Source organism: Balaenoptera borealis, assembly GCF_965194805.1.
Source record: "Balaenoptera borealis genome assembly, chromosome: 21".
NCBI classification, from domain to species: domain Eukaryota; kingdom Metazoa; phylum Chordata; class Mammalia; order Artiodactyla; family Balaenopteridae; genus Balaenoptera; species Balaenoptera borealis.
Genome location: NC_138880.1, coordinates 20,261,295 through 20,275,494, shown reverse-complemented (window position 1 = coordinate 20,275,494; position 14,200 = coordinate 20,261,295). Strand labels below are relative to the sequence as shown.

The window sequence follows — 14,200 nt, the reverse complement described above, 5'->3', positions numbered from 1 at the left end:
AGTGTCTGGCACATAACAGGTACAGAAAAAGTCTGAATAAAAGCCTAAACTAAGTAAAAGTAAATATAAGCCTAAACCAAACACCTTTACTCTAGTGGTATATCTCCCTACTAAGACACAAAGCTCCTCTACAAGAGCGTTGCCTTATTCACCTCTCCTCTCCTAATATTTTACACAGTGCCTGATGTACAGCAGCCAGTAGACAGGTTAATTCCCTTTCTCCTTGATAAATAGTTGTTGAATAATTCAAAGGTAAAAGACTAAGCAATCATTCATAATTTACTTAATTTCATTAGCAACCACATTCAGTTTAAGCGTTCACTACAAAGAATCAATGTAGAAAAGAGTTTATAACTTTCTTTGCAAACATTTTCTACCACTCCAAAAGGGACTGATAAAAATCCATGAAATAGACGAATGTTATTCTCAAACACTCTGCATTTATTTATTTTCATTTAAGTTTTCAGCCACTTACCTGGTGCAAATGATGAAAAATTAGTAAACCCCGGTAGGTTGAACAGATTTACAGGCTGTGCTGGAAAGCTGAAAGGACAAAATAAACTGGGAGAAGGAGGGTGTGATGCACTACTGACTCTTTCCTTGCTTCCAGGATTTTCTGGATGATTTTGTTGGCGCATAAGTTCATTTAGCATTTGCTTCAACCTGTAAAAATTTAAGGAGTCAGTAATTTAAAGATCAGTTATATTACCATCTATGTAAAGTACATCCAGAAAGAATATATGTAAGACATGATTCAACAGTATGTGGAACAAACTGACTGCTCTGATGTTTACTACAACAAATATCTGCTTGTCCTGCATGCTTAGTTCAGTAACTTAGCCTTTACAACAAGAACTGCGCTTAGCACTTCTAACAGATAGTAGGCATAATTACAACAAACTCATTGTTTATATTGCTGTTTACAGCTTTACTGAGGTATAATTTACACACTATACAACCTACTTAAGGTAAGTGTAAAGTTGAGTACTATAAAATTTTTTTAAAAAGTCAGGTCCACAGTATGAAAAAGGAACATTGAACAAAATCTCTGCTTATAAAATTCTCAGGTGCCAGAGAATATTCGAAAATGATACTTGGCTCATGCCCTTTTCTCCCAGAAGGTAACTGTAAAACTCTTGCTCAGTTTTAGCACTTACTATACACTCTCACTACTTCTAAGAAACAGATTACCTTTGTACATTATTCTGTTGCCATGTTAGCTGGGTATAGCACTGGTTCAACTGGTGCATTATAAGGTGTACTTGAGGAGATGCAACATTGCTGGGCATAACACTGTAAGGGCCCGTGAGAAGAGTTTGTAGCAGACAAGATAGAGTCTGTGGAAAGAAAATTTTTGGAATAGTTACCGATGACATGAGAAAAACGTGTACTGCTTCAAAAACAAGATAAAAAAATTCTACTTTACCTGCTGGTCTTGCATCAAAGTCTGACAAATATTGACACTGAAATCAAGTTGTTTCTTTAGCTGATTGATTTGTTCTTGCCACTGTTCTTTCTCTTCTACATAAGAGAGTTCTGACACCCAGCGAAGGTTTTCCTGACGCTGCATGCTGATATTCTGTTGTCTTGTCCTGGCTAAAGGACGATAATTTCCATCTGCTGAAAAAGGGCGATTGTTCTTCCACCTAACACAAGATTTAAAGCATTAGGTCATCTTATGTAATTATTTGGTTTTTAAAATCTGGCAATAAACCTTGATACCCTGGTCCATACACCTGTATTCTCTTCACAGGACTTAAAATGTATGGAAAATAGAATGAGAAAAATTCTGGATTTCTAGTCTTATACAATTTCATTTTTCATTCCTTTTGAATCTTTTTTCATTTATGTTTTACCGAGAAGTGTCTATATAATTCTGTATTCTTCAAAATGAAAACAGTTATGGGACTTCCCTGGTGGCACAGTGGTTAAGACTCCACGCTCCCAATGCAGGGGGCCTGGTTCGATTCCTGGTCAGGGAACTAGATCCCACATGCATGCAGCAACTAAGAGTTCGCACGCCACAACTAAGGGGCCCGCGTGCCGCAACTAAGGAGCTGGCGAGCTGCAACTAAGGAGCCCACCTGCCGCAATTAAGACCCAGTGCAACCAAATAAATAAATATTAAAAATAGAGAAAGTTTGCCATTAAAAAAAAAAAAGAAAATAGTTATAGTTATTATACCACGAGCATTTTTCCACTCTTCATGCTTTAAGCTTAGCTACATAACATTCCATCAAGTGGAATTACTTAACCATCTTTTATACATGAAATATTTTTCAGTTATAAATAAAAATGTAGTAAATATTTTTGTTGATAGATCTTTTTCACTATGATTTTTATTTTTGCTTAATTCCCCAAAACAAGAGTGAAGATCAAAGCTTATCAATCTTGATCTTATCTAGCTGGAATCTATCTCAACGACAGTACTCTTGTGATACAATAAATATCATATTTGGGGCTTCCCTGGTGGCGCAGTGGTTGAGAGTCTGCCTGCCAATGCAGGGGACACGGGTTCGAGCCCTGGTCCGGGAAGATCCCACATGCCGCGGAGCAACTAGGCCCGTGAGCCACAGCTGCTGAGCCTGCGCGTCTGGAGCCTGTGCTCCACAACAGGAGAGGCCGCGATAGTGAGAGGCCCGCGCACCGCGATGAAGAGTGGCCCCCACTTGCCACAACTGGAGAAAGCCCTCGCACAGAAACGAAGACCCAACACACCCAAAAATAAATAAATAAATTAAAAAAAAAAAAATCATATTTGGTCTTTGTCTCAGGTTCCCAGCACAGAGCTCCTAAAGCTCTTGGCCATCTCCTGAGTGACGACTGTCTTTTGTTATTCATAATGAGCGCCTTCTGGTCAGGCCCTAGTTAGCTTCATGATGAGGGCTAGTCACCAGAAAAACCAACCAGGTGTTGGGGGCTGGAACTTTTAGCCCCACCCCCCAACTTTCACGGAGGGAGACTGAACTTTGTCCTCAATGGCCAGTGATTTAGTCAATTCTGTCTATGTAAAGAAACCTCCCTAACAACTCCTCAACAAGGTGGTTAGGACAGCTTCCGGGTCGTGAACACGGTGAAGTGCTGGGAGGCTGGTGTGCCCAGAGAGGGCATAAAAGCTCTGTGCCCCTCCCCAACCCATCCCTGGCCCTGCACATCTCTTTCACTTAGTTGTTCTTGAGTAGTATCTTTCATAAGAAGTCAGCAAACAGAAGTATTTTCCAGAGTTCTATGAGTTGTTTTAGCAAATTATGGAACCTGAAGAGGGGCTGTGGGAACCGCCACATATGTCGCCAAGTCAGACAGAAGTGTGGGTGCCCTGAAGACTCGAGACTTTAAAGCGGCATCGAAAGTGAGGGCACTCTTGTGGGACTGAGCCTCTTAACCTGTGGGCTCTGCCCTGACTCCAAGTAGTTAGTGGTGGAATTAAATTACATTGTAGGACACACAGTTGGTTCAGAGAACTGAAGAACTGCTTGGAGTCAGAAAGACCTGAGACTCTTCAAATCAAGCAAAAAATTAAAACAGTGAAACTAACCTATTTTTAGTTTCCTTTACATTATAAGAGTTATGATTTGCACTGTTAGGAGGATACACAGCAAAGTTATCATTGGAACTGGCATCTTGCTCCTCCTCTTCCTCTTCTTCATCTGTCCGAACAACTGCTTCAGAAAGGTAACCATCTTCATCTCCTTCTTCATCTAGTGCACACTGGGTAGAACCTCCCCAAGTTGCCATTGTTCTAGAGATTAAGAGACAAAACACATGAGATCATTCTGGAGATGAGCTAAATACTTTACCGCCTATTATGTACCAGACACTGTACCAAAAAAAGAAAAAAAAAAAAAAATCACTGTACCAAAAAAAGTGTATGTATATATGTGTATATATATATATATATATATATATATATATATATATATGTATATGCATATGTGTGTGTACATAAAATTTCATTTAGTCATAGTAACTATGAGATGGATGGTACTCTCCAACTGCTGTTATAATCTGTTTACGCTACCTTCCAGAAAACAATTCTTCATATAAATTAAACTAGTAATCATATCCCCTGGAACTTATTCCTAAACTAAACCCCTCTCAACTTTCAACTTTTCCTTGAGTCACAGTTTTCTAGATCAGAGTTATCCAGTAAAACTTTCTGCAATAGTAGTAATAATCCATATCTGTGCTGTCCAATAGAGTAGCCATTAAGTACACATGACTAATGAGCACCTAAAATGTGGCTGGTGTGACAGAGAAAATGAATTTTTAATTTTATTTAACTTTAAATAGCCACCTATATTTAGTGGCTGCCGTACTTGAAAGCACAATTCTAGACCCATGGTTCTCAAACCTAGATGTTTAACAAAACAATATAAAGAACTTTTTTAAAGTATAGATGTGTGGTACACAGAACACAATAAAATATTAAAGACATAGTTTGATCAATAAAATTCATGTTGGCACTCCAAGAACAGGAATAGTTCTTTTATGAGTACGAAAGAGCGTAAGGTTTAGTGCAATGTTGCAGAAATGCCATCTGACACCAAAAGATTAGGTCATAACAAATGTGGATTTCAAAATTTTAGATCTGAATACTACTATAAAGATAAGTAATTAACTGATCTTATAGATAACCAATTCTTTTAGAAATAGTCTAAATATGGAAATTTCAAACATAAATCCTAAAAACTGAATGTTTTATACAATAAAATGTTTTCAAATTCTTAGGAAATTTACAAATAGCAGATACTCAAGTTAAAAAAAAGCACTTATTTCTGGACTGATAGAAAAGCACTACAAAGTATCAAGCATTTTCTTTTTATAAACTTGAAACTTAACTAAGAAAATAAGGCTTATATACTCAAGAAAATCTGTATCACCGTGTGAGCAAGTGTCTTAGTAATTTTTTAAAATTTTTTAAAAAGAGAGAAAGGTGATGCTGTGAGAAGTTAGAACAGAAAGTAGCTGGATTTAGTCAAACTGAGTCACAAAGGTGATGTTTAAAACACAAGTCTCACTGCAACAGCAGATTTGTGCTATGACGCAGAGGGGAAATGAGGCCGCCTATCCTACAGGCCGTAAGTAGGTGATATTTTAAAAAATGATTTAAACAGCTCCCTTACTTTTCTGTTCTACTCAGTTGAGGCGTACACAGGTTCTCAGACCCATCACTTCTCAGTGAAGCAGCCACTGGAGATGTAGTTTCAGCCAGACCTTGCCTCCTCTGATGTTCAGCCATCAAAGCTTCAAGCTGCTTTCTTCTCTGTCGCAGCTCTTCCCTTAACATTTCGTGTCTTCGCATTTCTGACCACAACTGTTATTTTAAAAATTAAGTCAAGTTAGTGTAAATATCTGGACTTGTTTTAGCCTTAAAGAAAAACAGCCTAATACTATTGTCAATACCAACAAATATTTCTATTCTCACTCTATCCTTTTTACACTGAGACACCCAAGAAGGTCAAAATGATATTTTAGTTATAAGAAAAAATTAGGCAATCATTAATTCTTTATGAAAACAGGTAGCACCCAAGTATACTTTATCAACTATTAAAAGAAAGTTACAATGTTTTCTATAAATCCCATATAAATAAAATGCCAAAGGACAGGTTTTTCTAATTGAAATGATTACTATTTACTATAACTAACCCTTTCATATAATTCTGCCAAATATTTGCTAATAAAGGGCAAGGCTATTTTGAAAATATACCAACTTAATTACTTTTTGGAAAAAATTATTTCTTCCCACAACTAAAAGATACATAATAGGCTACATTTAAAAACATGTTTCACAGATATTCAGTTTTCTTCCTTAAGACCCAGGAACAAGGTACAACATACAATACCTCATTATCTACCACTGAAGAATCATCAGGTTCAAAAGCAGATTTGCTTGTACTGGCTTCATTTTCATTAACAGTTGGGGTTGAAGTAACAGCTGGCATGTATTTTTTTGTGGGACAATTACCCGCACTAGTGGCTGACAGCTAAAAGTGAATTAAAACTATTATGAGGAATCAAAGCAATTATATGTTAATTTCATAAACGCAATTATTTCACTGCTTCTCTAGGGCTCTAGTATCATATTTAATTTATTACCACCAGACTTCAGTTGCCATCATGATCTAAAGAAAATCTGACATAAGAAAACAAAGATGAAAACACAGGATAAAGTTGAACAGTAGTAACCAACCCTCCAAAACAACAGAGACATGAGGGATAAAATGTTACTGTGGAAAATTTCACATACTCAACCCAACTCCGACATATATTCCTCTGCACATTATTTAGATTGGGAACAAGAAAGAAAGGATTAAAGTAGAAAAGGTAAGCACCTAGAAAATAAAGTTATATTAGAAATATCACTTGGTATGTTTCCCTTTCTTTGAAAACAAAACCTGACTGAAGAATAAAGCTAACCAATAAAGTATAGGAAAAATCTCAAAGAAGAATTGATATTCCCCTCCCATATTAACCCTCCTCCTGATTACCTGATGTGGTCAAAGACTGCACATTCTCTGTTCAATCTCAAAAACCCATGCATTGGGACTTCCCTGGTGGCGCAGTGGTTGAGAACCTGCCTGCCAATGCAGGGGACACGGGTTCGAGCCCTGGGCTGGGAAGATCCCACATGCCACGGAGCAACTGGGCCCGTGAGCCACAATTACTGAGCCTGCGCGTCTGGAGCCTGTGCTCCGCAATAAGAGAGGCCGCGATAGTGAGAAGCCCGCGCACCACGATGAAGAGTGGCCCCCACTTGCCGCAACTAGAAAAAGCCCTCACACAGAAACGAAGACCCAACACAGCCATAAATAAATAAATAAGTAAATAAAATTTTTTTAAAAACCCATGCATAGGGTACTATTTAATAAGCATATATACATTTAATATTCAAACAAAAACAATATTTTAATTTCCCTAAAAAACTCATGATGGCTTAACAGCTTTATTATGTAATTTTAGGCCAGTAAAAAATGGAAATGCTAGTCCCTTAACTGCCAAGTTCAAACCAGAATATTTTAATGTAATACATAGTTATAAACACTCATGTTCTGAATCTACAGCCAGCCAGCCCAACAAGTGAAAGAATGGGAATAATTAGAGTCAATTCCTATGTGCTACCTTGCACAGTATAAATGTACATCCTTAACACATTTCATTTGTCCATCCATTTCATTAATCATAAAATTAAGATATAAACCTATCAAATTAGCACTAAAAAAAGACAAAGAGTACTTTCAGTTGACATTAAGATTTTAAATACCTTCCTTCAGACAAACAGAAAGAAAGAAATTTCCTAATTACCTGTAGGTCAGGACATGCCTTTTGCAATGCTTGAATTTTCTCTTGAATCTCAATCAGTTTCTTTCTTTCTTCCTGCAATTGTTTGAGCTCTCTCTGTTGCTGCTGTAGTTTAGCCTCATAAAATTTCTCTCTATAATTAAATTGACATTATATTTGTGGACTCCAGTAAATCTGATAATAGCATTAAGCACGATGTAATACAGTACCTAGCGGAGTACCTTCTCTCTAATAGGCACTAAACTTTTATGACCTGAAAGCCAGAAGCTTAACATACCTTGCCTTTTCATTTACTCCAGCATCTTTCTGTGTTTTATTGGTATTTCCTCTAGTGTTATTTGCATTCTGTTTGGTGTCTTCTTCTGCTGGGTAGAAACCATCCAAATTTGAGGTATTGGCAGAGATAACTCCTTGATCTGCTGTATCATCATCCTAAAACAGCATCATTATATTAAAACAATCTTGATATCTAAAGACATTATCCAATTCATACCTTAGTAAATACAACTAGGTTGTAAAATTAACATAAAATTTAAAGCAGTAGGGAAAGCATATGATTTTGAGCAATGAAATTCATCCTCTACCAATGGCAGGAAATAAAGTACTAAAACTAAAAACAGTACATTAATAATTTGAGTTGCCAATTACCCAGCAATGGCAAGTACTAGTTTGCCTTTTCTTTCCTTGGCCAGATTCTAAAATCAAAGAAGAGTTTTCCAGAGAATATGAAAAAGATACAAAATATATCATTGGAGCTGAGAACTCTTGATATTAGATACTTTTTCTTCAGATGTGACTTTTACATTAACAATTTAACAACCAATGTCTATTATCACTTGTTCACTTAAAAAGCTTTCCATTTCCTCACTTTGGTCTTTAGTTTGCCAAACAAGTACCAATGGCTCACAATACAAAAACGAATGAGAATGTACCACCTCAAATCTGTAACTACTGGAAAAACAACAAAAGTTCATATCTTCCTAACAGTAGATACGTATCTTCTGTTGAAATCAATGTGCTTATTAAAATGGAGGACTGGGCTGGTGGCGCATTGGTTAAGAATCCGCTTGCCAATTCAGGGGACACGGGTTCAATCCCTGGTCCGGGAAGTTCCCACACGCCGTGGAGCAACTGAGCCCATGCACCACAACTACTGAGCCTGCGCTCTAGAGCCTGTGAGCCACAACTACTGAGCCCGCGTGCCACAACTACTGAAGCCCGCGCACCTAAAGCCCGTGCTCTGCAACAAGAGAAGCCACCGCAATGAGAAGCCCGCGCGCTGCAATGAAGAGTAGCCCCCGCTCACCACAACTAGAAAAAGCCCGCACGCAGCAACGAAGACCCGATGCAGCCAAAAATATATATAAATAAATTTATTTTTTAAAAATCTTATAAAAAAAGAATGGAGGATTGGAGGTAACCTATGACATTTTCTTAAAAACATTTAATATTGTATACTTTATATTTACTCATGCTTTCTCTGCAGAAATCAACTGAAACTTTAACCTTTGGAAATAGAGAGTTAAAGCTAACTTTGATTGTAAAACTGTCTAATTGATTTTAAGCTTATAGACATGGTATTATTCTGGTCTTCTCATCAATCTAAAAGCTAACCTGATTTATTACTAAAATGGTAAGATTAAAAAGAAACTGAGTTGGGACTCAAAAACAGAGAAGCTGGATCATGAGGCATTTTCACACAATAAAAAAGTGGAAAAACCAAAGTATGAAAAAAAGAACTACATAAAGTTTCAGATTGTCACACGAGAGTGTCTGAACAACTGAAATGATATAAACTCCAAAGCTAAAAGTAACTGACTGAAGAATTATTGTTTCAACACATGCTGCATCACAGACTAAGGAACCATATAAGGGCCATATAAGTTGTCTAAGCTAATCTAATCAAGAAGAGTAATAATAGTTTTATACAATCATGATAACTATATAACTGTTTAAACCTTCTCCTGAGTCTCCTGGGAAAGGATATAAGTAAGGGCACAAGCAAAATAAGACTACCCTTAATAAAATAAGTAAAATGTATCAATCTTAAACATATAAAAACTTGGGGAGTTTGGATCATTTTTTTTTAATAGCTCTCAAAATGAGGACCCTTAATCCCTCTGTGTTGCAGTTTTCTCATTTTTCATACATGTTATTTCAGGTCTTAGAACACTCGCTAAAGCAAAAGAGCTGCATTCAACATAAGCCTGAAATTAAGCTGATACATCTATAAGCCACCAAGTTATTCATCATTTCTGATCTATTATTCCCACTCTTGGCAATACATCTGAGGAGAGGAGTCATAAAGAAAAAATGAGAAAGTAATTAACAAGTACAATGATGTTCATGATAGCACAACCTATATTCTTATTTGCTTTAGAAGCTGTCTTAATTTTTTCAAATGGTACTACTGTCATATGATCAAAGTTCAAAAAGTAAAAAAGATGTTTAGAAAAATCTCCTTTCCATCCTTTTCCCCAATTCCATTCTCCACAGGTAACCAGTGTTATCAGTTTATGTATCTGTCTACAGATATACTTTGAATATATAAGCAAAAATATATACATGTGTATATAAACCTGTATGTGTTTGTTTGTATACATGTGTTTATGCTCCTTCTTCCCTTCAACACCCCTTCTTACAATAGGAAAACCTTAGAAAAAGCCAAAAGCCAATTCCAGTAATGGTTAAACAAGCTATATGGTATCTCAATAAAATAAAATGTAATTAAGGGTATAAGGAAATGGATTCATCCACCACTGCTTAGATATCAATTAATATAGTCATTCTGGAGAGCAATTAAGCAGTGTCCATTAAAATTAAAATGTGCATATACTCTGACAAAGCAATTCCACTTCTTCATATCTGCTCTTGAAAAACACAAATGCACCACAAAGCTTGTGAAAGATTGTTCATTGGAGTGTTGTTTCCAAATAGTGAAAAATTGGAAACGACAAAAGTAAACATCAATAGGATGTTAGATTAACTAAACTAAGGTCCACTGATACTACAGAAAACTATGTTGCAGCTAAAAAAAAGAACTGTATTTACTATATATATATATATATATAAAACATATGCACAGTAGCATCTGTGAAGGAGAATGGGATTATGAATGAAGGCTCAGAGGGAGTTTACTAGTAGTGTTTCCTTTAATTAAAAATGAGAGCACATTCATCTTTCACTTGAGTAATTCAAAATAAGTAGCATTCCAAAAGAAGTTGTGAATAACAATTGAATTTTTTTCATTCATAAAAAAATTGTTTTTCTATACATTAGTGTGGTTAATTTTAATGTTCTATACTTCATTTTTTTCAACCTAACACAAGCTAAGCAAACCTAAATGAAAACAAATCACTCATTAATTTTACCAGAAGTTTTTTGGCTTCCAACAATCATATAAATTTCAATACTTTAGGAAGTCTCTCTTAAAAGATATTTTTCTAGTGATTATGTTACTAAGAATATATATATATATATATATAAAAACAGATGAAAAGGAATGATTTTAGAAAGTTCAATCATTCTTAGAAAGTTTTATACCTTGTCTAATAAACTGCAAAAAGCCTTTGGACCACATCAGTCAATACAGAAGTGTTAATAGTTACATAATTTCACGTTCATACATTCAAATGGCTTTTTAAAATTTACAACTAATAGTTCCAACTTTACTAATTTGGCCTTACTGAATAAGACAATATGGTTTTTCTTCTACATCAAGTGAGTTAAGATCTCAGCCAGAATGTCAGTCTCAACTCTGGCTCTGACAATGGTATAACTCTGGTCAATTAACACCTTTAATCTGTGTATCTGCCTCACTGAGATGTTACCAAGTTCTACGTGATATAGAACTGGGGTCTCCAGCAAAAAAACAAACAAACCTGTTTTTGTAATAGTTATACTGGTACACAGCCATGCTCATCTGTTTGCATTCTGTCTATCGCTGCTTTTGCACTGAGTAGTTGTGACAGAAACTGTATAGCCCACAAAGCCTAACATATTTACTAAGTCACCCTTATAAAAAGTTTGCTGATCTCTGATAATATGGCATGTAAAGTGCTAAGCATTTAAACCTGGTATATAGTTAGAACTCAATAAATGTGTACTAGTATACTTATACCAACATAATTATCAAACACATAAATTTTACCTTATAAGACTGTCCATTTGACACTTTTTTTTTTTTTTAATACAAGCAGTATTTACCTGCACCAATGCAACAAGATCTTGTAACTGTCTAAGTTTCTGTTTTGCAGCCATAAGTCTATTGATCTTCTGTTCAAATTCAGCATCTTCAGGAGTCTCATCAACCAGACTGCTCCTATGACTAGATAATGAAGCTCCACTGACTGCCTCATCTTCTGCTTCTTCCTCCTCCTCCTCCTCATCTTCACCTTGTGCAACATGAATCCCCTGTTCTCGTTCTCTATTATATCGACAATCTGCTGAAAACATGTACCAGTGAAATCAATAATTTAATAAACTTAAGAGTACTAAAGAAAGGAATTCCACTTCCCAAGAATAATATGGTAAAATTATCTGTGAATAGAGTCAATCATACCTAAAGAAGGAGGCATGTTTAGAGCTCTTATGTTGGCAGCAGATCTGTTGTTAATTTCACAATTAGAATTAACTGATCTCCCATCTCTATTATTAGAAACACACTGTGCATTAGAATTACTATTTACTTCGTTCCAGGTGGCAGCTACTTGTGGATTTCTAAAAGAAAACAACCTGAAGTTATTTAAGGTAAAAAATATATGTAATAATAAAAAAATCAAAGTTTTAGAACTGCTGATAAAATAATTCCAGACTATGAACATCATTGGCTATTTTCCCATTTAAATTCATCCTCTAAATAAACGGCTCTTGCTTTTCACTAACTTCTCCTATTCACAAATTTAAGAAGAAAAACATCTAAAAAAATCAAAATTACAACCAAAAAAAAAAATTACACCTAAAAATAAAGAGGTAGGAAAACGAAGTTACGTACTTCTTATGATTAACTTTTAGTTGATCTAACAAACAGCAAATTTACCAGACTACTGTATTCAATACTTCCCTATTTGTTTTTCTTTATAGAACAAGTAAGAGTACACTGACCAAAACAGCAGACTTACAGGAGAAAAGCTTAAATAAAAGGCAAACGGTAGGCACTCTATTGAGGTTTCTTTTGTTTCATATTAAATGTATTGTTAGGGTGAATATGTTAGAAAAACAACTTTAAAAAAAGTTCTTACCGAATGTTAGTAACAGGTTCAGAATTCTCATGCTCGGAATCATATTCTGACTCTTCAGTTTCTTCTTCTTTTGTGTTTTCATTTACAGCATCTGTCATCATATCTGATGTTTGCTCATAATAATGAACTAATTCTCTTAGCTCATTCAACCTCTTTCGAACTTCATTTAACTTCCTGATAAACAACAAAAACATTTATATTAACACCCATTTTAGCAAAATAAAGCACACACTATTTTCATAGAGTAGCAGCCAGCACAAACAAAATTTAAACCCAGTCAAATATCCAGGGGATGTGACTATAATGAATGTAATTTCAAGTACAGGTTATTCAAAATCTCATCACCTTATTTACTTATCTTGTGTTACGGACAAAAGCATAAGAAACCCTCTTCCACGTGTTCACTTTAAGCAGGTATAGATGTTAACAGCTTAAATCTCAATGTCAAAAATATTCCTATGTTTCTTAATAAGTATCAAAAATGTGAAGTACTAAATATTCCATTAAAATAGTACCTCTTAGGCAAATCAGGTATGCAGGCATTACTGAGCATTTACAGAAGGTTCCCAATTTGTCTACAACATATAGAGATCTACATGTTACCATACTATATAACATGTTTACCAAAAAGAATAATTAGGTTGTTGAGTTTTTACTGAGTCCCAGGAATTATGCCAATGTTTTCTAATCCTTAAAACACCTTTATGAACAAATATATTATGCTAGGTGAAGAAAAAGAGGCTTAGTGAGGGTGCTATTTGTCCACAGTCACACAACCTTGTGAGATACAATTTCAGGGCTGTCTGACTCTAGAGCCTGGGCTCTAAACCATTTGAATATAGAAATCTTTTAACTGTAGTCCCTTTATTTGGAAAACAGGAATACATTAGCTCATAGAAATTACATGTTATTACAATGTCACATTTCTCTAGGACAACTCAAAGATGCACATATAACACACAAACTTATTCTACCACCATATCACTTAAAAATGTTTATCATATCAAATTAACTCAGTTTTTCCAGAATTTTCAACAAAGAAAAAACCCCCAAGATTTATCTCCATTATTCAATTCTAATCTATGTAAACAATGTTTGTAGAAATGTTTTACTGGAGTTTTTCAGTTGGATTTAGGTGGCCTTCATTTTCACTCTGATTCTGAGAAACTAGAGAAGCAGCAGGATAAGGAACAGATGATGTGAGGCTACTGGATTCTCCATTGACAACTGGTGTTAAGCCTACAGGAGCAGGGGGAGCTGCGGCTGTACTTCTCTGATCCACACTCCTTTGTGGAGAGGCTGAAGAAGGCACAACCACCACCAAAAAAAAAAAAAAAGACCAGTTACCATAAATAAACAAATACAGCATCAAACAACACATTCGTAGTTGGCTCAGACATAGAAAAATAAAAAGTAAAAGTCATTAACATCTTAAATCCTGCAGCTTTAAAATGTGAAACTTAAGGATATAACCAGGCCACTTGTTTATTAACATGTCCTTCAACCAAACAGAGTTAAAACAGAAAGGAAAGAATAAGGAAAGACAAGATGGAAACCAACAAGAACTACGATATTCTACCTTGAGAAAGTAACGAGAGTACTCCTCTGATAAACTTGGTTCCAGGTTAAGTTAAATAGAGCCACTGCATATGATGTGCAAG

The 14,200-nt window shown here is 35.5% G+C and overlaps 1 protein-coding gene across 43 annotated transcripts in view; it reads right to left on the bottom strand.

Annotated features, from left to right (window-relative positions):
• Positions 1 to 14,200, bottom strand: part of PCM1 (pericentriolar material 1) — an 87,765-nt gene that overhangs the window by 42,744 nt on the left and 30,821 nt on the right. For 16 of the 43 annotated variants that reach the window (XM_082375154.1, XM_082375117.1, XM_082375115.1 and 13 more), the window contains 12 exons: positions 13,652 to 13,838; positions 12,540 to 12,713; positions 11,861 to 12,033; positions 11,506 to 11,744; positions 7,577 to 7,731; positions 7,303 to 7,432; positions 5,844 to 5,984; positions 5,124 to 5,314; positions 3,536 to 3,739; positions 1,427 to 1,646; positions 1,192 to 1,337; positions 476 to 663 (listed from right to left, as the gene is read on the bottom strand). In XM_082375154.1, coding sequence (XP_082231280.1) covers positions 476 to 663; positions 1,192 to 1,337; positions 1,427 to 1,646; positions 3,536 to 3,739; positions 5,124 to 5,314; positions 5,844 to 5,984; positions 7,303 to 7,432; positions 7,577 to 7,731; positions 11,506 to 11,744; positions 11,861 to 12,033; positions 12,540 to 12,713; positions 13,652 to 13,838 — 2,148 coding nt within the window. The remainder of the gene's footprint in view (positions 1 to 475; positions 664 to 1,191; positions 1,338 to 1,426; positions 1,647 to 3,535; positions 3,740 to 5,123; positions 5,315 to 5,843; positions 5,985 to 7,302; positions 7,433 to 7,576; positions 7,732 to 11,505; positions 11,745 to 11,860; positions 12,034 to 12,539; positions 12,714 to 13,651; positions 13,839 to 14,200) is intronic. The other 27 variants (XM_082375155.1, XM_082375118.1, XM_082375152.1 and 24 more) reach the window with 3 other exon arrangements.